This window comes from Bactrocera tryoni, chromosome 4 (genome assembly GCF_016617805.1).
Source record: "Bactrocera tryoni isolate S06 chromosome 4, CSIRO_BtryS06_freeze2, whole genome shotgun sequence".
In the NCBI taxonomy this organism is placed as follows: Eukaryota; Metazoa; Arthropoda; class Insecta; order Diptera; family Tephritidae; genus Bactrocera; species Bactrocera tryoni.
In genome coordinates this window covers 47,014,407-47,038,736 of record NC_052502.1, presented here as the reverse complement: position 1 = coordinate 47,038,736, position 24,330 = coordinate 47,014,407, and the positions used below count along the sequence as shown (strand labels likewise).

The following is a 24,330-nucleotide window of genomic DNA, read 5'->3' as shown; positions in this document are numbered from 1 at the left end:
ATAAAATATATCACATTTTTTAAATTTTCATAATTTTTTTTTTCAAATAATTTTCGAAAGCATTTTTTATTTATTAAAATTAATTTAAAAAAGTAATAATAATAATAAAATAAATAATAAAATTAAATTAAAACAAAAAACACTTAAAATAAAAACTGATGAAAAAAAGCAATTTAGACACAATGAACTCACAAAAAAACACAAAAACTTAAGGAATATTAGCATTATTTTTTATTCTTTTACATACATGCATATTTGACGTACTTTGGGTTACTTAAAACTAAAACACACTTAGGAGGAAACATTTGTTTTATTTTTTATCTACAATATAATTTATATTTTTTTATAAACATTGCTTTTTTGGAAGAAATGTTTTTATTATTAATACTCGTATGCTTAATACAATCGTTTTGGCAGCTGGATAATTTTGATTATTAATTATTTCAATAATTAAATATTGAAAATTACAATAATTTAACAATAATTACCTAATTTCAATTATTTTGTGTTTAAGTACAATGTTTAACCAAAAACATAACTTAACGGGTTCGGAGATTATGGGCTGAAATGTAATCCTGAGCAGAGGTAGGGAGAAAGTCATTAATTATCGCCAAATTCTTTACTAGGAAAACCTTTAAAATTTGTATTAAAAATTAATTAACAAAAAATTACAGTAAAGTAATTGCGGTTTTGACCAAAGCGTGGTTTTGAGTTAGGATGTTTTTTGTTAAAAGCGAATTATATACATATGTACGAACTAGAGAGAATTTTATACATTGAAAGTAATAAAAAAAATTAATGGTGTGAGCTCTAAGTATTAGTTTAGTTCAAGAAAGTAAATATGGCAAGAAGTTAGCTTCAGATATATTAGCGGAAAAATATTCGTGTTAATTAATTATAATAATTAATAAAACTATAGACGACTTTAAAAATTATGAACGAATTTATATATTTTTTTTCAACTATATTAATTTTTTTTAATAATTAAATACATAATTAAAAAAATAGCAAATTTATATAAAGGTAATTTTTTGTAAATATTTTTTTTAATAAATTAGGAAAATTATTGTTACTTTTTAATTATTAAAAAAAAAAATAATTTAAAAAAATAATTATTTTTTAATTATTAAAAAAAATTAATTAAAAAAATAATAATTTTTCTAATCTATATTCTTTCTAATTATTTTCTAGAACTTAGGAATTAAAAAAAATAATTTTCCAAATTTGCATTCCTCATTACGTTTTTATTTTCTAAAATTTAGAAATTTATTTAAAAAATATACATACATACATACATACATACATACATACATATGTATGTATATGTATAAATATTTATATAAAAATGCTATTCTTTAGAATAATAATAAATAAGTATTTTCGAAATTTTAATTTTTTTTCAAATTTAAAGAATATTAAAAATCTAAATAAATATATAAATATGTTAGTTTTTATCAAGCTTTTTAAATTTATTTTTCTATATTTTATTTAAAAAGGTATTTTTCAGATTTACATAAATTCATTTTAAATTTTTTACTACTGAAATTTGAAAGTTTTTTGACAAAATATTGTTATTAATATTACTTTACATCGTAAGATTATTTAAAAAAAGTTATAATAATTGCTAAGGTATCCGCTTAGATCAAAAAGCTTTTGCGAAACTTTAAGCTTATAAGACAAAATTTTGAAATTCGAGTTATTTTTAAATTCAATTACTGCTTAATCTTAAAACTTTCAAAAAATAGTTATGCAATTTGATTTGCGTTGTAGGCGTATACTTTAAAAATCATAATACTTAGAATAATGCGTTGTTAGTGAAAGCTTTAAGCTTAAGCTAAAAGCTGTTTTCAAACGTAGTTTATTATTTTAATTAATTTTTAGTTTCGCTTTGAAATGCATTATCAAAAAAAAAAAGATTTAAAGCTTTAAGCTAAAAGCTGTGTTTAAATTTTATTTTTATTTGCATTTATTTTTAATTTTACAATGAAAAGTATAAAATAATTAATAAAAACTAAAAGCTTCTTTGGAGCTTTAAGCTTATAAAGCAAAATTTTGAAATTCGGGTTATTTTTAATTCCAGTTATTTCTTAATCTTAAAACTCCCAAAAAAAAGGAATGCAATTTGATTTGCATTGCAGGCGTATGCTATTAAAATCATAATAGTTAGAAGAATGTGTTGTTAGAAAAAGCTTTAGAGCTTTTGCTAAAAGCTGTTTTCAAACGTAGTTTATTATTTTAATTAAGTTATAATTTCGCTTTGAGATGTATGAAATAATTGTAATAAAAACTGAAAGCTTTTTGGAGCTTTAAGCTTTAAAGCGATGTTTCAATATTAGTGTTATTTTAATTTCAATGTTTTTTGACTTTAACTTACAAAAATTAATTCTACAATTTGAGTTGCATTATGGGAGTATATACAAATTATGATAATTCATACAATGCAATATTAAATAAAAAGCTTTTTTATAGCTTTAAGCAAAATTATTGCTAAGCGCAATTTATTTTTCTTTAAATTACTTTCTACTTTTACTTAAAAATACCTGACATAATTATAACATTTTAACAATTGAAAGCATTTTTGAAGCTTTAAGCTTGTAGCGCATTATTTTCAAAGTCGTCTTATTATTTTTTTAGCGAATCTATAGTTTTTGCAATATTTATTAATTACCAATGTAGAGAAATAGAAAAAAATAGGCAATTAGAAATAAAAGCTCCACGCTATAAAAAGCTCAGGTGTCACATACTACAGCCCATAAGTTTCGGAAAACCAAATACTATAAAAGATTTAAACTTAAATCCAACCCACAAGCTTTTTTTGCAGAAAAAATGAGATCATATAAACTTTGTCTTAAACTTATGCAGTTTCTTATATAAAGCTAGCTAGTATGCAGTGTGATGGATAATTAAAGCGCTAAAACACACACACAGATTTTAAGTGAATGCTTTGGCATTCAACCATTCCATACTCACCCTCATCATTTTGCGCAATTTCATCGATGTACCCATGGATTGCAGGCGATAGCGTTCCTTGGCACGTTCGCGTATCTTCTCGGGCACCACCAACAGTGTGGTGATAATGTTGCCGCTGAATAACAGCAGGAAGAAGCCGCACATCACCGACACCTACAGTGCAGCAAAGTAAGAAAAAAAGAAAAACGAAATGCAACAAGAAAAATGGTTGAGTCAGCCAAATTAAATAATGCAGAAAACGGTGAGTGCTCGATAAAAGGCGGAAAGTCAACAAAGATTAAGCACACACGCGCATACATGCCGGGCAGCAGCAGGGCATGCGAATTAGCTGAAATGTATTAATCAATTAGCCAGCAAATCAGGCACAATCAATCAATGCATTAAGCCTAGCACGCAATCAAGTGACATACACACACAGCCGCACATGTATGAGGCGCGTGCAGACGCTTTGAGTTGCACCACAAGTGTGGATGTGCCTGCAGCAAGGCGCTTGGTAAGCTACTGCTGCTGCCTACTGTCACTCAAGCACCCACTCAATAAATCACACAGGCAGCCAGTCAGCCAAGCAGGCAAGCAACAAATATACAGCAACAGCAAATTAAATGTCCTTGACAAGCGCTCACTTAAGAGACTGACGTATGCGACGCTTACGGCAAGTAGCGGCAGTCGCATTTCAAGCATATACTTACATGCCACGGTGCTCCCGGTGGATACGTTGTCAATTTGTACAACGTCCATGCATTGTATGCTTGGAATGTATAGCCGCCGAATAGAAATGGTAGCAAGAAGCTCAGGCCACGCCACATCCACGAGTGGAAACCCTCAATGGTGATATCCATGTTGTGACGTTCGCCGAGCGCCTTCAGTCGATAGAGCAAACCCTTTTGGTAGCCAAATTGCAGATACTGCACAATGTCTGTAATGCGAAGAAAGCAAAAAAGAAGCGGATTATTGTTGTTGTTGGTGCATATAATATATAGGTAATAGCACGGCAAATAAATCAGCAATTTGTAAGTCAGCCAGTTTGCTCGTGTGTGTATTGGGTGTGTTTGCGCTGAGGCTAAACGCGCCTAATACAAATGATACTGTTGACATGATAAGGACGTCTGCGTCGCGGCAGCTTGGCTACCGCTACTTGACTACTTACTGATATAGACATTGAAGTACATGAATTGTGTGCGGAACAGCTGCCAGTGCTCGCCCTGCGGCCACACGAGCAATACGCCGGCAGCGGCGGTTGAGATGAAATGATGCGCTCGCCACCAGCCCTTGATGCGCGATCCATTCACTTTGAGTATCGATTCACGTATGGTGAGGGTGCAGTAATACCAGACCAGCAGGAATATGTAAGCCAGTTCGAGGGCCCTGTGGGTGGAAGGCAACAAATGTCATATTAGTTTTATATGTGGATTAGGCGAGGTTTAGAGGAAAGGTTTAGTGAAAAAAAAATATGAAATTAGAAAAAAATATTGTACTAAGAAAATTTTTGCCGTAAAGTAATATATATAAATAAAATTTAAAAAATTTCCAATTTGATAAAAATATTTAAAAAAAATTAAACTTTTAGATTAGGAGGGGTTGACAAAATATAAATGTAATTGAAAGAACCTCTAATTAGAAGAAAAAGTGTTTTAATATACAATTACATTTAGTGCTGGTCTTTGCTAAACTATGAGTTATGCATCTAAATGTAGGCAATGATTAGGTGCTGGTCTTTGCTAAATTATGATTTATGCATCTAAATGTAGGCAATGATTAGGTGCTGGTCTTTGCTAAATTATGATTTATGCATCTAAATGTAGGCAATGAGTAGTATTACAATACTAGTTAACAAGAGTCATAAATATAATAAGAGAGATAAAAGGTGGTAATTAGGAGTGAAAACAAATTAACAGCCTCAAAAATATCAAGGAATTAAAAACAGCCAAAATGATACAGTTCTTAATTCTAGCTAAAATTTTGCTTTACTTACCAAGCGCCTATAAATACGCAACATTTTGTAATTATATCGCATTGGGCAGAAATGAATATTTTCTTTGTGCTTAAAGTAGACTTTATCACCACTATCAATCCCACTAATGCTACAAATTTAACTATGAGTCTCTACAAAGAAGTTATTAAAAGAGCCCAAGTAACAAGCTCATCGCTCTCCTCATTGGTTTCTTCTTTTACAAGCTTTGGGTACCGTATTAACTCCTATAATTAAATTTAGACAATTCGAGCTTATTCATTCGAGCATTATTTATGAGATAATAGCAATTCGAAAATAAAGAAAACAGGCCTCACTGTGTAGACGTTCGGCAATAAACATCAAGAGGCATTCGGTAATTGGACGGAGTGCGGTATTCTGCCACGTTTGAAGCCTCCTCGTTTGCATTTCACTACATTCAGGCGACTGGTGCATCTTAGTTTATGGACGTCCCCACTACAGCTTGCTCTAAGTAACCGGAACGAGCCCGGAGTTTTATCCGGCTTATGATTGTCAACCAGACACCATTACTCGAAATTACTTCAGGAATGTTTTCTGCCGCTTCAACAACAACAATCGGCCGTCTGATTGCGCTTCAACCGCAGTTGGGTTTAAGTAATCGGAGCGAACCCGGTTTTTTTCCGGCCCAGGACTGTCAACCCGACACCATTACTCGAAATTACTTCAGGAATGCTTTCTGCCGCTACAACAACAATAATCGGGTGTCCGATTGCCTTTTAAGTTGCCAATAACGCTCTTTTGTGTTTTCCCCAGCACTTGCTGGCTAAAGATTTGAGGATTTTGTTTCGGCTCTGTATTTTGGCAATTATCGCGGTCATGTGAAGAGTGAAGGAGGACAAACTGTCAAATGTAACGCCTAAAATCTTAGGGTTGTTGACAGTCGGAATTAAAACCTCATCGACTGTGATATTAAGATCCGGTCTGTACTCCTTCGTCCGGTCAGTGAACAGGGCAGAGGATTTAGCGGGGGAATGTGTCAGCCGGGAAAGGTCGGCGAGAAAGTCGTTTACTGACATGCCATCGATTTCTTTGCCGCGACAAAGGTCGGCGAGAAAGTCGTTTACTGTCATGCCATCGATTTCTTTGCCGCGACAAAGGTCGACGAGATAGTCGATTTCTTTGCCTGAAGTCAATGTTGTACTGGGTATGATGTGATGGAAACTCTTTTTGGTGATTGAGAGAGTTTTAAATGTCAAACAGTACACTACCCTGCTTTTTGGTGATTGAGAGAGTTTCTAAATGTCAAACAGTACACTACCCTGCTGCACGCAGTGAAGAAAATATAGAAGCGGAGCTGAGAGTATACACGAAGACCGTGGAGAGTCTATTCGGCGCCGTTCGTATCAACTCAGACTGACGTATGAAACAACTTGCGGCATTTCACGCCGAGATCTTAAACATAAATCCCATACAAAATTCAGTGTGTTAAATTTTACTAATTTTTTCTTCCTTAATTATTATACCATTTTCGAGTTACCAAAAAATGTGATTGAAAACGTGTAAAATTTTTATTAATTGATATTAAAAAAATAATCCTAAATAAATATTTTGTCAGATTTCACCTTTTTTTTGACACAACAACTTCAATTCAAGCAAAGATAATTGAGTTTCCATGTAATAGCCGATTTCATGACATACAACGGCTCATTGGAAAGCCAATTAAAAACGCGCTGCTAAAAAATATTGTTTTTTATTGCTTCTTTTTAAGTACTAACCAAAAGCAAAAAGTAAAAGTTTGTTTTGACTTTATCAAAACTTTTTACCACTCGATTTGGAGCGAAAAAAATATTATTAAGCGTAAATTAAGAGAAAGAAAAGCAAATTATAAATAATTCGTCGAAATTCTTTGGCAAGCAAATATTTGGAATGACATTCGAATGCAATTAGAAAACAATTTGCGAAACTCAATCAGAGCAAAGCAATAATTTCGACGGAAATTATTACGCTACGGTGTGAAAATGATGAAATAAATGAGTGCAGTAAGTAGTGGGAGGTATGAAGGACGACGGGAGACTCATAAACAGCGCAACGCCGAGAAAAGTACTAAACAAATAGCGCCACCAAAAAGGACAAGCGCTAAAGTTCAAGCATGAAAGCCAACGAAAAGGACAAACATAAGGCGATGGCAAAGGTTGTTGGCGCCAAAGGTTGAGGTGAGCAACAGGAAAATTAAAAGCAAAGCGAGCATTTCGCATTTCCTGAGAAGAAACGATGCTGTAAAGTACAGCGCTACGTGGACGTGTTTGACTCGACTGCCACGTACGCCTTCACTAACTGTACAGCACACTAACACTAACTCACCTGTAGTTGAATATCAAATTGAGAAATGCCATTAACAGTCCAATTACGTTGAGTATTAATTTAAACTTTTCATAGTCATCTTTATAGCGAACTTTGTCGTTTCTGTTCAAAATTGATACGTTGACATCGCCGAGAATGATCTGCAAGAAAAATACAAAAAAGTATACGTATTGAAATTAATAAAATTAATGGAGTAGAGAGATGCAAAGTGGTTTGATAATGCAGTGAATATGTAAAGAGAAATTACAAGCCATAAAACATAAAAAAAATGAATAAAAAATTCACAAAAAAGATGGAGGGCAAAGGATAAAAATAAACAACACCCTTTGACCTCAAATGTGTAAGCATCACTCCAAAGAAAATTGAGAAAATTGATAGTTGAGCTGAAAGAATAATATTTTCCTCCACAACACTTCACAAACCCCCATCAGCCGCGCATATCGAACACTATAAACGCACGAAAGGATTGCAATGTAAACAAATGGCGAAAATTTGCATTTCAAATTGCTCGTTGACACCAGCTAAACCAGCAATGCCCCGCCCACAGCTTCGTTATCTGCCGGAGCGTGACTCAAAAGCCAAATGCTGCCGGGTCATAAATAAGCCGTAAACGAAACGTAAACAAATAGCTCAAGTGGTAACGAATACGGAGCAGAAAAAAGCTATGGCGAAATAATCAAATACTGTTGTTGTTATGGCGAGTATTATAAATAGCGCTGAAAGGCCAATGTAAGTTCATGAAAGCGTAGCGGAGAAGGCAATAGAGCAAAAGGCATGTGCGTGCAATTAAGTGACGTTTTTATTATTATTTGTAAAAAAAAAAGAGAATAAGGAAAATTCTGTTTGAAACGGTACTAAACTTAGACTGGGTAAGGAGCTTAGTTTAGCTAGATTTCATACATGCAAACACGTCTAATAGCAGAAACAGCGAACGACGTAAACCCGCAGCCCGAATCAGCTGATACGACCTATTTTATAAGAGCGCAATGTAAGTGATCAGCCAACACCGCTTCTACCGCCCGCTTTACCGTACACAACTGTAGAGTTTCCCACGATTTGTATTTTTCCCGTAGAAACGAGTCAGCTGATTGCTCTCTCACAACGCAGGGTTACCGTCTCGATATACTGAAGTAATTATAAAAATAGTGAATATGTTTGAAATTTTCTAAAAATAACTCAAAATCAGAGTCGAATGCTAGTATTTAAAAATATATAAACTATTTTTAATAGTTTCATTTCAGTTATGATATTTTAGATTAATAAAAACTGTAATTGAAAACTTAGATGTGTACAAAACTATACGAGTATATGCGTATTGAGCAATGGCAACATTGTTCAAATGAAAACAAAAGAAAAATGGCTGATTTCTACGGGCTCAACTTTTGGCAACTGAGAAAGGCAGGAGCGGTGTTCGCTGTTTCTGCTATAAGGTAAGATAAGAGGCAAATTCAGAGTATATCCTTAGTGCCGATCTATTATTTAAGTAAACAATTGTGGTTTCAAGAGTAAACTCATATCATGCTAATAGGTAATAGGTAAATAGTGAACGATATTTGTATTAAAGTTTGGCATTTCAGTTGCAAATTGATGAGTATTATAGCATTGACTGACGGTGAAGATAACTGCGTTGCTAACTGCCATTTAATCCTCAAAATTTTAGACTTAGCTGCATTTTCATTGGCAACCTTATTAAAAATGGCCAACTTTAATCTATTGAGAATGAAAGACAATCAGCACTGACAGTTTATTTTCAAATTTTTAATAATAAAGAAGAAGTTTTATGTTATGATGTTAATTTATGATGCAGTTTTAAAAATAACATGTTTTGTAATAAAAATGGTTTTGTAACTATTTTCATTGAAAATATTATAAAAACAAGAAAAAACGTTAACTTCGGTTGCACCGAAGCTAAATACCCTTCACAGGTGCATTTCTGTTAGTAACTATGTATTCAGTTTGTATGGTAGCTATATGCTATAGTTAACCGATCTGAACAATTTCTTCGGAGATTACATTGTTGCCTTAGAAAATAATCTGTACCAAATTTGGTGAAGATACATTGTCAAATGTGAAAGTTTTCCATACAAGAACTTGATTCCGATCGTTCAGTTTATATGGCAGCTATGTATATGTTATAATGGTCTGATATCGGTCGTTCCGACAAATGAGCAGCTTCTTGACGAGAAAATGACGTTTGCAAAATTTCAAAAGGATATCTTAAAAACTGAGGGACTAGGTCGTATATATACAGACGGACGGACGGACGGACGGACGGACAGACAGACAGACGGACATGGTTAAATCGACTCAGCTCAACATACTGATCATTTATATATGTATATACTTTATAGGGTCTCCGACGCTTCTTTCTGGGTGTTACAAACTTCGTGACAAACTTAATATACCCTGTTCAGGGTATAATTACTATCAGCTGTTTACGAGAGTTTCAAACTCGCATGGCCGCCGTCTGTCACCTACAAATTTGGATATGATTAAGTGCGCAGTTAATACGGATTAACGTTGCCGTCTGTCAAGGCTATTATATATTACATACCAACTGATCAAATTTGACCCGGAATGGTTCATTTAAACTGTGCTTAGTCGACAAAAAAAGTATTTTCCCCAATATAAGAAGAACCTTTTTATGTTCATGTGAAGTTTGAACTCCATATAGCATTTTGTTTGTCGGATGATTTTTACCATGAAAAACATCATCATCACAGAAGCTGCTGGGTCCTCAGCATACATTCATTAGCTTTCAGCTCCTTCAGCAAATTTTGTTTTGTTTTCAACTGAAAACGGGTTCCACAGAGCAGCAATTACAATTTGGGGAACCAGAAAAATCCTCACCAAACCAAAGCTGGTATTCATTGCATTTTTGGCTTTAATTTGGTCACAATCTTGGCTCGATGCAAAGGTGCCTTATCATCGTGCAAAATCCATGAATTGTTCTTCCACAATTCCGGCCATTTTCGACGGATGTTCTCACACAAACGCATCAATACGGACAAATAGAACTCTTTATTGACCGCCTATCCCTCCGAAACAAATTCATGATGCACCAAATCACGATTATCCAATGAGCATAGCCTTAATTTTTGAGCGGCTTTGGCGTGGTGGTTAAAATGCTCTCCATGAATTTGGGATTGGGATTCGCACGATCAAGCATGTCCAAAGAGACCTGTGTACAGTACTATTTTTGAAAAAAAAATCAGCTTTTTGGAACGAGTCGAGCAAGAACGCTTTTCATACCCAAAATATCTACCAAAATCATTCGAACGGACTCGCGAGAGATGTCAAGCTCTCTTAACATCTTTCGAACACTTGCCTAATGATTTTCAGGCACCATATCCTTCGCTTTTTCAATATTTTCATCAGTAGAAGAGGTCGAAGGTCGTCCAGAACGCGGCATGTCCCCAACAATCTCTCGGTAGACTTTGAAGGCTTTGTACCAATCGAAGGCTTGTATTTTTGATAAGACTGAATCACCGTAAGTCTTTTGCAACATTCGCAACGATTCCGCATACGAAAATTGGTTATAAATACAAAATTTTAAACAATTTCCGGTAGCTTTTTTATCACAATATATATATAATATATGGAAGTACCGTAGAAACCTCAGATAATGTTATGCGCCAAATTAAGTTGAAATTTGTCCAGTAGTTCCTGAGGTATTGGATTTCACCTAAAGGTGAGCGGTGGTACGCCCATTAATAAACTTGTACCTTGATATACTTTTTATGGTGCGGTGTCATGCCCACTATTAGAGAGTTTTAAACTTTTATTTTTTCTATTTTATTGATACGATTTCAATACCGAGATAAAACTAAAAAAAAGTAAGTAAAGTAACTTGATGAGTAAGTAAAGTAACCTCATGTTTAAAATTTTCCCGCTTTTGAAATCTTGATTAGATTAGGTTATACTGGCCGGCTATCACGCTATACATAGACCTACTAATCTTTACTAATGCCAGATGAAGGTTCAGTTTAGCTTAAGGTGAAGTATTCGTCAGAAAGTACTTAAAGAGCGACTTGATATCTACGCTTTATACTCCGTCTAGTCTCTTGATCTCCGAAGCTCCTAAATACTTAAGGCGAGTTCTAGATAGTGCTGGACACAGACATAGGAGGTGCTGAAAGTGTTATTGCCATCGAATAAAAATTGAAGGCAGACATATATTAAAAATATATTTCTATTAATGGTGAACAAATAATATGGTATTTTCGATTTATGTACTGAGGTTAGACACTTACCTTGAGATATAATCCCGATTTGGTGGGTAATGACTGTTCGATTTCGTGTATCTGCGCTTTACGCTTCAGTGTGTTTTTATTCAATTCCTCCACTTTGCTCTTCTCTTCCGGCGTTTGAGCTGTTTTGCATCTAGATGGTACACAAAAAACAAAAAAAATAGAACGGAAATATGAATTTAATGTGAATGCAATTAAAAATATTATACATTTTTTAATAGCAAAATCAAAACAAAAAGCTTTGGAAAGCGGAACAGGGAAATAAAAATAACACCGATTATTTGTGTAGATAACTTTGTGTCGGCAATAATAATAATTTTTTATTGCAATGGACCGTGTAATTGGAAATATATGCATATATAACCATAAATAGCAATAAAAGCAGAATGTAATTAACCGTTTAATGTGCAATAATATGTGCAGGCGCACATCGGTTATTACAAGAAAAATTTCAATTTTTATTTTTTGAAATTTTTGCGGCATAATTATGGCGACGCCTCAAAGTCACGTAACAACAACTTATCAAAATAAATGTTTGTTCTATGAATTTTATTGAGCCCGTTAAATTTAGGATGGATAAAAGTCCATTTTACGGTAGAGGTAAACAAATATGCAGTCTATCCGTCCAGCGCACAGCGCAAAGAGCAAAGTGCACGGATATTTTCTAAAACTTTTATTGGATCATTAGGAAACTAAAATATCGATTATGATAAGAAGCAATATCGATATTTAAGTTTATTGGCATGGAGTGCTAGAAACCGGTTGATGACGACAATTAACTGTAATTAAACGTTAAACCTTTTGCAACACAAGGTAATAAAAAAACAAGAAAAACGTTAACTTCGGCTGCACCGAAGCTAATATACTCTTCACAGGTGTATTTCTATTAGTAACTATGTGTTCAGTTTGTATGGAAGCTATTTGCTATAGTTAACCGATCTGAACAATTTTTTTGGAGATTACATAGTTGCCTTAGAAAATAATCTGTACCGAATTGCGTGAATATATCTTGTCAAATGTGAAAGTTTTCTATACAAGAACTTGATTCCGATCGTTCAGTTGGTATGCCAGCTATATGTTATGTGGTCCGATATCGGCAGTTCCGACAAATGAGCAGTTTCTTGAAGAGAAAATGACGTCTGCAAAATTTCAAAAGGATATCTTAAAAACTGATGGACTGGTTCGTATATATACAGACAGACGGACCTGGCTAAATCGACTCAGCTCAACACACTGATCATTTATATATGTATGTATATACTTTATAGGGTCCGACGCTTCCTTCTGGGTGTTACGAACTTCGTGGAATATCTAATATACCTTTTTTAGGGCACAAAAAAGTCGCTTTTATAGCTAAAAGTTAAAGTAAAAGTTAGTTCATTTATAATTTATTAATAATTATATGTTTTTGCGAAATTATATTTTACAATTGTATTTGAAATAATACAGTGTTATAACCAGTCATTTAAATGAAGCAAAAAAATAGTGTAATTTGGATTAAGGTCCGGTGACTGAGCCGGCCAACCCATAACCTCAACTTCACTTAGAGCAAACCATTTTTTTGCCAAGTGCTGGTATGCTTGGGGTCGTTATCTTGCTGATAGACCAATTTCAACGGCATTTTCCATTTGGCGCGGGGTCGAATAGTCGACTCCGTTATTTCAACATAAAATTTGGCATCCATGTTTTCTTTAATCCAAAATAACGGACCTGTACCAATATAAGAGAAGCACCCCCATACATTGATTTTGGCACCTCCTTGTGTTACCGTCCGTGAAACATATTTAGGATCAAATGAAGCGTTTACTGGCCTCCGTACATACTGTCGGCGTTATCGGGGACCAAATAAAAAAAATTTTGTTTTCGACCACAATATGTTGTGCCATTTTTCGACTGGCCAACGCATGTGCTCTTTAGCAAACTGAACATGCCGGAGTTTAAGTAATGGCACCTTTCTTGGACCCCTATCATAGACTTTTGAACTTTTTTTCTTATTGTGGAAGCAGTGATGCCAAGATTTAACTCATCTTAGTTTTTAAATTTTTTTAAGGTATAAAATGGCTTTTCTAGGGCTAAAGCCACAACTTTCTTTAACTGTGTCCGTGAAAGAGCTTCTTTTCGCCCCCTTGTTTCGGAGAATGGCAATATTTGGGCCAATGTGATGGCATAGAAAAAATTAAATGGGCAGAATTTCTTAAGTGTAAAAACAACATTGTTTTAATTTTGAAAAGCCACTGCTATTATTCCGAACACAGTTGTACGTTTGAACAACTTTGAGAAAATTTGTTTAAACGATTTTGTTCGATTTTTTTCTTACAGAGCAAAGCTTCACTAGTGTAAATAAACTTTTGCACCTGGATAACAGAAAACTGGCATGTAATCCCAAAGCAGTTGAAGTATCATCAGAATGAAAGCCACAGTTTGTTGCGAATCGACAGGGTGATATCCACAGATTCCCACTTACTTTAAAAATGTTGTTCAGTATGCCATTTCGGCCAAAAATCAGCGTTGTAAATGCATTATAAAGTATTTTTCATAGTGGGATATTTAAGTCCTGCACTAATTGAGGTCTCAGCAGTCTCAGACATGCCAAAAATTTTTTTTAATTTTTTTAATTAAAAAAAAAGAACTACATATACATACGTATCACCCTGTATTCACTTAAAAATTTCCCAAACACTTGTTCATCATAACCACAATGCATCTTCATTAAAAAGTTATTAAGTTTATGTGCATCAAGATAAGATAGGCACTCGTAGTTTATCCATGTCTGTCCACTATTTGTCGCACATAATCCACATTTTGTCTAGTTTCTCGTCTAGCACTCGATATTCATGCTTTCATGGCGTGTTGCTCGTAACAAAATTTATTTTAAAATTCAGCGATTAATTGTTCACAAATCCTTTTGTGCGTATGTATGTATAATTAATTAGTCGGTTTTAATATAAACAAATGCGTATCAATTGCCGCTTTGTAAAATGTAAAATATATGCTTGAACTACTTATGTACATACATATATTTGTATATAAACAAATATCATTCGTGATAAGCTTCGGTGACAAAGTGCTTTACAGTGATTTCCCACAAAGTTGATGATTGATTAATTTACTTTGGACTTTAGACTGTCCGAGGATGACTAAACATTTTGATTTATAACTTCTGTGTATTCACAAACAATTTCGGGAATTCTGTAACCTACTTTATTGCACAGCTGATTGTAATAAATATTGATTATAAATGTTGAATCAAGTAATTTGATTGGCTAGAGATATGATACCATATGAGTTTAGTTTCGGACCAGTTTAGACCATCTTAATAGTGAGAGGCTTTTGTTTTATTTAATAGTTTTTATAATTTTTACGGCAAATAAGAATAAAATTTAATCATCTGATACTTATAAATAAATAAACGGACTTTTGTCCATAACAAAACTAAGGTTCATGTTATCTTAAGTTAGATGGTTATTTTTCGAGAGTCAACTACTTCAATCGTAAAACATTTTCATATAATAAACTTATAGTATAACACAAGTTTTAGTGAAAAATACAAGCACACACACTCAATAAATCCTAAAACTAAAATTTATTAAGAATAATAATATAATATTTAAATAAGTTATTTTCATATTCTACATTTTGTTTGTTCTGTATATAACAATAGAAAACATAACAAGCCAAAATAAAATTTTTTGTTAAACAAAATTCTTAGTATTTTTTAGAACACTCCCTCCTCCTAACCATCGCGACTATTCATTTATGGATTCAAAAATGTGTTGAAGATAGCTTTTTATTAATTTTTTCATTCTACACAGATACAGACAGACAAACAGAGCTATGATTTTTATGTTAGACTTTTTGGACGCTTTTCTCTTATTCTTTTGCTCATATAATGCCTGCAGTTCTCAATTGGATTGTGATCTGGACTGTTTCCTGGCCACGTGAGAGACTCAATTCCATAAAAATCATTTCGTAAGCATCATCTGTAAGCGTTTGTAATAAATTATTTTAAAATCTATTTCAATATTTTTATGCTTTAGTTACCATTTTGGCTCTATGGTAAGTGGCTGAATCAGTCTGGAAATAAACTTTTTGAGCGTATTCGAACAGCTGTTCAATAGTTGGCAAAATTCCTCCCTTCAAAATTCCAAAGTGTTTGTCCGCATTCACTGATCCTTAAGAATAATAAGAGGTCTATGGGAAGTATAGCACCCCACGCCATTGAATAGGGTGAATGCTTTAAGGTGGGAAAAATACAGTAATGCACATCCGTCTAATTTTCGTTAAAGACCTGGTTATTTTTCGATTTAAAGAATTAAAATTCGTATAACTTTTAATAATATTGCGCAACTCCAATCATTTATACCTAAGTATTTCGACGTTTGGATAATTTATTTTATATGAAGCTATGATTTCTGCTTTCTTATTTATTGACAACACTATGTTGTTGTTTTTGTAACGGGTACTTAATCCCTATTAGGATGATTAATTATTTCTGTGAAAGCAGCCCACCACCAGAAACTGCTTGGAAAGTAGTTCATTATGCTCCTTAACTGGCAGCGTAAAAGGTGATAGAAATTCTCTCTGATGGTTGAAGGAGTTTCGAGATGTAGAAGTTAAACAGCAACGGGAAGAGGACATCATCCTGCGCAGCCCCCTGTTTAATTCTTCTCAATTTAGAGTTTTTACCTCGAAATAGTGCGGATGATTGACGACCGCTCAGGTAGTTCATAGTCCGCCTCTTCAGTTCTGAAGGAAGCGTAGATCACTGACTGACTGACTGACTGACTGTATCAAACGCTTTTCACAAGTCCAGCGGTACGGGAATCGTCGGCCGTGAACTATCTAGGCGTTTATGACGCTTAGTGCTGTGGTGGTGCTGTGCTCTTTGTGGCAGCAATGCTGGTGGTTTGCTAGACTCAGGTGATGCGTGAAGGTCGGGAATAGCAAGGCCTCCAGTGTCTTTACTACTGGGGAGAGGATAGTTATTGGACGATAGGACTCCCCTTAGTTGGCGGGTTTCAGGGACTACTCTCAACGACAGGTCGAGGACTTTGGTGAGGTACCTTACTTCCGTCGAGCCTAGGTGCTTTAGCATCAATATGTGGATTCCATCAGGACCAATATATTTGACTGATTTTGCCTTGTTGATAACTCTCAGAACCTCCTCAGCGGTAAAAGTAAGTGACAACAGCATGTGCAACTCTACTAGTTTTTACAACTGACTCAAAAGAAAATAGCGCAAGTACTAAAATAAACACGTGCAGAGATTAACGGTTTCAGAAATACTATTTTCGTAATTATTTACTTAATTTTTTTTTAATTTAAATACTTTTACTTTTAGTTAATTTATAGAAATTACTATATTTTATTATTTTTTTGTTTTTATTACAGTTAGCATTTTTTATTCCTAAATATAAATACCAAAACAGAATTGGCGGTCAAATATCCATACTCAACACCCTAGTAAATAACAAAGCGCAAAACTGCTGCGAGTGCGCACAAAATATGCAAATAAATATTGTAGATAATTGCGTAAATTGCATATTATTTTGATTTTTTCCTTTTTTTATTTTTCTTCTTTGTTTTGATTACACGGGCAGCAGCTCCCCATCGCAGCTGACAAAACGCGCTCTCACATCAACTATGTTTTTATTGTTTTAAATCACTTTTAATTTGAATTTATTCAGCCGGCCGGTGCGACAACAACAACAGCAATACATTGCTAGCGGTCATTGAGCGCAATCCGCTTTACAAGCCTGGCTTAGCCAATAAAGTGTACTTAAGCAATTGCTCACAGGTTTGCCTCTGCTAGGAGCGAGTAAAACGCAAGCCGCTGCAATTTAGCTGATTTTTTTTTTGTACTTCACAACTTACATCATTTATTGCTCGACTTAATGACCCACCTTGAGGTTTTGGGGACGGCTTGACTGCCTGCCGGCGCATGCAATACGTGTACGAGCTATTAAAATCGCAAATTGCAATGTGAAATCGCGAAAAAGGCGCTCAGCTCAACCCGTGCTACCTACATATGTATGTATGTATGTACATATATGTACAAAAGTACACACCACACTTGTGCGGTACTTATATATGTATGTATGTATTATATATATGCATTTAGTTCCTACTTAATTCATTCGCAATAAATTCAATTATTTTGGATTTACCTTTGCACTGCAAATTGCAATATTTATTTCCAAGATTTTGTTTTATTTCCACTTTGTTCTCACTTTTATTCTAGGTAAATATTTGTCAAACGAAATCTGATAAAAATACATGACAGATAAAAATGCGAATTTTATTTTGATTATTTGTACAAATGCAGCTCAAAGGTCGGAATGCATATTTGTTTGTCAAAGTAAATACCAAGTTACTAGTGGCTGAGAGCACAGTAGAGTATAAACAAAAATGCCATAGGAGCAAAGGGAAGAAATAACGAAAGTTAATTTTTTTAATATCTTTTGTTTAAACCCAAATATTTTTTAAAAGAAGTAAAAGTTCATCCAGATATCTAGAATAGTCGCAAGTGTCAATATACAAGTACATACATATGTATTTATATGTACTTATATATACGTATAAATATACATATATCTATTAAACAATGTCTGTGATGCTTTTAAAACTTATCGACTAGAGCGACACTGAGACCAACAACCTCAAACCCATACTTTAACCTCTTCGAATTTTTTGTTTTTTGTAAACAATCAATTGCGCAAACTGCGTCAAAAGCGCTTCAAAAATTCCTTCTCATCAATAAATTAGATTCGACAGGTTTAATGACAGATAAATGTAGGAACATGCATTGTATGCAGATATGTAAAATTGCGACTTTTTTGGTTTACAAACTGCATACTTTCTTATTCTTGAAAATATTACAAAAAGCAAATCGGTGTTAAGAGTTCTTAAGGGGGTATTCTGGTTTAGAAATTCAAAAAAAAAAACGATTTTTGTTGTTTTGCATATTTTTATAGTATAACCCTTCAAGAAAATGTCCTTAAGAGGATTTTTCGAAATTCAAATTATTTTTCAAGTTTTCACCCGCTCTGAAACGTCGAAACCATTTCTCCGCAGTTCAAAGTGATAGAGTACCCTCCCCCAAAACACCATTAATTTCACGGGACGTTTTTCTAGCGGATTTGCCTTTAACAAAGGAAAACTTTAAAATCGGCGTTAGTGAACTCCATGTTTACACGTCTATAACTGCTGAACTTAATATCCAAACTAATCATGCATAGCATCGTTTTGTGGGTTATGTCAAGACCTTTCAAAGATGTTTAGTGTTGCCAGATACGAGCTCTGTAGCGCTTTATACATAGCCGCGAAACTCAAAAGACAAAAAGGCGGAAGGGAGATATTTGACAACATAAGATATAGATACAATGTATGTACATAACCCTTTACTATACTTTTAGTTGGTACGAACAACCGTTAGGTGAACAAAACTATTATACTCTGTAGCCACATGTTGTGGGAGTATAAAAATACACATGAAAGACAATACTGTCGTTGTTCTTGTATTATAGTAAGGAACATACGAATAAACTGCGCTCGGTTGAGAATCAGTGTGCACGCTTTGCGCTCTAAGCTTTATGCATACATTCATACAAACATATTTATATAATATATATTACATTGTATTTGATTCTATTTCAGGAAAAATCACGCGACATTGCAATTTCTCTTCTATCTATTCTTTTTTGCTTGTCGTCACAAAATTCTATACAAAGTACAACAAAGCAAAAAACCAAATGCAAATAAAAGAAAATAAAATAAAAGCTTTGAAGGCAGTTTCAGCGACACAGAGGCTTGCAAAGCCAATACCAAAGCACATGTAAATACACCTAATTCTGTTTTTACACGATAGAATGGTTCCCGAGAAATTCGTGTAAAAAAAAATCGTGTAAAAAAAGATACTGGCCAAGTACAAAAATAATAGATTGGTTCTAGACCTCAAAAAATAAGTTAAAATTAGACTAAATAATATAAAAAAATATTGTTGTAGTTATTTTAAGAATTTATTTTCGTTTTAATTTATTAAATAAACTAAATTATAATAAAATAAATTAAAATTTAGATTTCATAAAAAAAATAATATCAGAAATTCATTGCCAAAAAACTTAAATAACATAAAGTACAACCATAAGAAAAATTTAAACATTAAACAGTTTTATTTATTGTCACTGTCTGATAATAAACGTAAACGTTTGCGAAAGACTACAATATCACTGCCATCACTGGAATGATTTTGTTGATCATTATCATTTCTAGCCGACTGTGTTGGGACATCAGTAGATTTTTGAACGAAATCAGTTATCTTAGATTGAGTTTTATTTCGCGTTAACCCATTATAAACTTCCCTGTAAGATGCCATTAATGATTTCAGTTCACGTTGAAATTTGGCAGCTCGTTCCTCGTCATGATCATGTTGTTCAAAATGACTACCTAATTTTGTAGCGAGATCAAGACCTTCTTTAATTAGAGATGCTTTCAAAATTGGACGATCTCTTTCGTCACTGTCACTATGTTCTTTATCATAACGAGTCTCAAGGGTGAATTCGATAATTTCATTTTCGCTCAAGCTTTCAACTACCAACAATTCTTCTACATCTGCTAACGATAGGTCATCGAATCCATCCCCACCGATTGCATTGGCCATTGTTATTATATCAGCAAGTTCAGCGTTATTATCGATAACAGGATCTTTGCATTTTACGCATTCTGGCCAAATATTTTTCCAACACGAGTTCAAAGTTGATGGCTTTAATAAATCTAACGCGATCTTGACTTGATTAATGCAGTCCATTATAGAAAATTTTTTCCATTCATCTATGACTGATGATTCCTCATAATTATCAAGTTTTTCTACAACATAATGAAATGAACTTCTTATGTAATACGTTTTAAACGTAGCAATTATCCCCTGGTCTAGTGGCTGTATAAGGGAAGTGGTATTAGGCGGCAAAAAACAAAATTGTACGTTTGGGTGCTCCAAAACTGGATGGCCTGGTGCATTGTCTAGAATCAAAAGAACTTTAAATTCGAGACATTTTTCTTTCATGTAGCGCCTAACTTCTGGGATGAAGTGCTTCTGAAACCACTCTGTGAAAATTGCACTGGTTACCCAAGCCTTTTTGTTCGCCATCCAGTGTACAGGCAATTTATTGAAATCTACACTTTTCATGGAACGTGGTCTTAAGGCACGATGTACTAGGAGTGGCTTAAGAATACGTTCTCCTGAAGCATTGGAACAAAACAACAACGTAATACGGTCCTTTGCTACTTTAAAACCACCGGCTGTTTTCTGCGATTTTGCTACATAAGTTCTTCTAGGCATTCTCTTCCAAAAAAGGCCGCTTTCATCTAAATTCCAAACTTGGTCTGGAGTATATTCTCCATCTTCAATAATTTTTTTTAGTTTTTCGGGAAATTCTTTAGCAGCCAATTCATCAGCGGATGCAGTTTCTCCCTTAATTTTTATATTGTGGAGAGCGTGTCTTTTTAAAAAACCAGTCATCCAACCAGTACTTGCGGAAAATGCATGTTGTTTTGACTGAGATGATGTATCTGGATCAATTTCCTGGATACGTTTATAGATTCTTAATGCTGTCTGCTTGATAGCAAGTCTGTCTACTGGTATTCTCTTTTGGGATTTGTCTTCTATCCAGATTACCAAAGCTTTTTCCATTTTCTCTTTAACAACATCCCTTACATACGATGATGACTTTGCACTTAATTTTGTTCCAGAACATACTGATGCTCTAATTGCCGTTTCATTTTTTTTAATTGTTCTTACAGTAGCTTCATGGATTCCGAAATTATTTCCCACAACCGTTGCGCCTTGTCCCGTTGCAAGTTGATCTAAAATTTTGATTTTGGTATCTAAGCTGATCGCTTTCCTCATTTTTAATGCAGGAGAATTATGTAACATGGGTATGGCTACCAAAATATATTTTATTAATCAAAAATGCAAAAATCTAAAATTAAATATTTGAAACTAACCTGTTATTGGTCTACCAAAATTATATGAGCTTCTACTTTATTTTACTTAGCACTTGTTAAAAATCAGCAAAAACTAACGATCTTTCAATTATAATTGTCAAATAGGAACTAAATTGTGTGTACAATACATTATGTACGTTTTTACTTTTTCAATAATTCGGGGAATCCCGCATTTCCAGAAATTACACAGAAATTAAACAGAAATTACGCATACATAGACATAACTCAGAATACACACCAGAATTATTTTAAGTAGAAAAAAATTCATTGAAAAAAAACGTGTTAAATCCAATAATTCATGTAAAAAAAGTAATTTTGTTTTTTTTGTATTCGTGTTATTTCAAATTATGTCGTGTAAAAATATAAATATTTTTTCGTATTTACTCGTGTTATTTCAAATTCGTGTAAAAATAATTCGTGTAAAAACAGAATTAGGTGTAATAGACATAACAGCTGATTGCGTGAAAAAAGCAAAAGCCAAACACAAATAGACGCCTCTCCGCTCCAAACAACGGCTGAGTCACGTTGAAGGTTGAGAGAGGCTTGACTTGATTCTATAGCTTGGCATAGCATATTATTTGCTTAATTTAAATTGCACTTGCTGCTATTACTGTTGTTGTATTGGATTTATGCATGGCTCTTAGTTGTTATTGTTTCTGAAATTCATTTCATTTTCATGCAAATTTTATTGCTAAATTTATTTCGCTTTATTTGTTTATTGAATAATATGTTTGGGCATCCGCGAGTAGTTGGAAGTCTTCTTATTTTGAATAAACTAAATTTACGTGTGTGTTATGTGTGGGTGGTTGTATTCATGATTCGAGTGTGCAGCGCTTTTTTCAAATACGGAATATATTACAAAAAACTTGCTAATGCAGTAGTGCAGGTGGCCGAAGCTTGATATAGAATAGAATTCCAGTCTCAAACTTTAGTTATTTTTGGCTAGGAAGGGTAGAAAGTCAGAAGAAGTAAGTAAATTACTTATGTATATATATGTATGTATATGCGCCAAATTCAATAGCTTTGAGCTTTATTAAGAGAGCTAATGCAACTAATCTCTTATAAACGGAAGATAGCCACTTTCGGTCATCGACCTCCAAACTTTTTATACCCTGCCAGAAAGTTTGTAACGCTCGGAAGGAAACGTCGAAAACCCCAAGAAGTTTACAAATTCTCACTTTTGAGATATCGATCAGACTTTACACAACTTTTTTGCCCAATAATTTGCTTATTTATCGGAACCGCCGATACCTGCCATACAAACTAACCAATCAAACTGAATTCTCAAGTTCCTGCGTTCTCACGGCAGTTGGGTTTTCTTAACCGGAACAGACCCAGATTTTTTTTTTTATCCGTCCAGGTACTGTCAACTCGGCCGAATTTTACCGCTACAACAACAAGTCCTTGTATTGGGGAGGATATGTTCAGGAAATTTGGCACATAGTACTATTATCCACGGTATTGCTACAAACTGCATACAAATTTTTAAAATTGGATCTCTTTAGCATATAGCGGCCATACAAACTGAACGATTAAAATTAATATAAATGCCATTTTATGAATTTCTATGTTACAAAAGAAAAACACTTGAAGGGTATTATAACTCACGCTGCTTCCACATCATTTCACCTCTAATTAAATTTTGATTGAATTTAATAGAATTGCAATGTCCAATTGCTTCGAAGTTACATATACCTTGGATTACTGTTGTTGTTGTAACGGGTACTTAATCCACGTTAGAATGTTACGCATTAGATAAGTTGCCATCGAGGTAATCCGGTAGGCCCAGGAAACGCACTGTTTCGACGGGGTCGGACCATAGGGAGAAGGGTATCAGATGTGTAGGGTTAGCAGGGCATGCAAAAAGGTGGTTAGTGTCATGCGGGGACTCATCAATGTTTAATATGTCAGGGCCGATTCTGGATAAGTAGTAGTTTAACCTGTTACAGTATCCAGAACAAAGCTGCGCAAGGGTCACTCTCAATTCTCGCGGCAATTCGAGCTATTCGTCTGCAATGGGTGGTGGTTTGGTTCCAACTACGCCATTCACTGAGAGGGAGTTGGTGAAGGTGTTAATAGATCCACTGTGAATGGCGGTCAGTGATGTCTGAAGCTGGTTGTGTCCAAAATCTGGTCGAAGTATAATTTTTGAGCCCGAAATTACCATAATATACAGACCAAAAAAGCATGATATCTTGAACCGATTAATTTTTATACTCTCGCAACAATGTTGCTAAGGAGAGTATTATAGTTTTGTTCACATAACGGTTTGTAAGTCCTAAAACTAAAAGAGTCAGATATAGGGTTATATATACCAAAGTGATCAGGGTGACGAGTAGAGTCGAAATCCGGATGTCTGGCTGTCCGTCCGTCCGTCTGTCCGTCCGTCCGTGCAAGCTGTAACTTGAGTAAAAATTGAGATATCACGATGAAACTTGGTACACGTATTCCCTGGTTCCATAAGAAGGTTAAGTTCGAAGATGGGCAAAATCGGCCCACTGCCACGCCCACAAAATGGCGGAAACCGAAAACCTATAAAGTGTCATAACTAAGCCATAAATAAAGATATTAAAGTGAAATTTGGCACAAAGAATCGCTTTAGGGAGGGGCATATTTGGACGTAATTTCTTTGGAAAAGTGGGCGTGGTCCCGCCCCCTACTAAGTTTTTTGTACATATCTAGGAAACTACTATAGCTATGTCAACCAAACTCTACAGAGTCGTTTTCTTCAGGCATTTCCATATACAGTTCAAAAATGGAAGAAATCGGATAATAACCACGCCCACCTCCCATACAAAGGTTATGTTGAAAATCACT

At 34.3% G+C, this 24,330-nt stretch overlaps 2 protein-coding genes and 1 long non-coding RNA gene across 3 annotated transcripts in view; 1 reads left to right on the top strand and 2 right to left on the bottom strand.

Annotated features, from left to right (window-relative positions):
* LOC120776070 overlaps nt 1-24,330 on the top strand; it is a 161,324-nt gene that overhangs the window by 86,688 nt on the left and 50,306 nt on the right. The gene's annotated exons all lie outside the window — the stretch shown is intronic.
* The window catches only part of LOC120776069 (transmembrane protein 120 homolog), a 62,627-nt gene that overhangs the window by 3,735 nt on the left and 34,562 nt on the right, over nt 1-24,330 (bottom strand). The window contains exons 4-8 of the mRNA XM_040106539.1: nt 11,515-11,644; nt 7,262-7,401; nt 4,118-4,335; nt 3,660-3,886; nt 2,971-3,123 (exon numbers count right to left, since the gene is read on the bottom strand). Of these exons, the coding sequence (XP_039962473.1) occupies nt 2,971-3,123; nt 3,660-3,886; nt 4,118-4,335; nt 7,262-7,401; nt 11,515-11,644 (868 nt within the window). The remainder of the gene's footprint in view (nt 1-2,970; nt 3,124-3,659; nt 3,887-4,117; nt 4,336-7,261; nt 7,402-11,514; nt 11,645-24,330) is intronic.
* On the bottom strand, nt 19,631-21,715 carry LOC120776068 (tigger transposable element-derived protein 1-like). Its single transcript, XM_040106532.1, has 2 exons — nt 21,514-21,715; nt 19,631-21,450 (listed from the first exon to the last, which is right to left on the bottom strand). The coding sequence occupies exon 2, from the start codon at nt 21,440-21,442 to the stop codon at nt 19,682-19,684; it is 1,761 nt and encodes a 586-aa protein (XP_039962466.1). The 5' UTR covers nt 21,443-21,450; nt 21,514-21,715; the 3' UTR covers nt 19,631-19,681.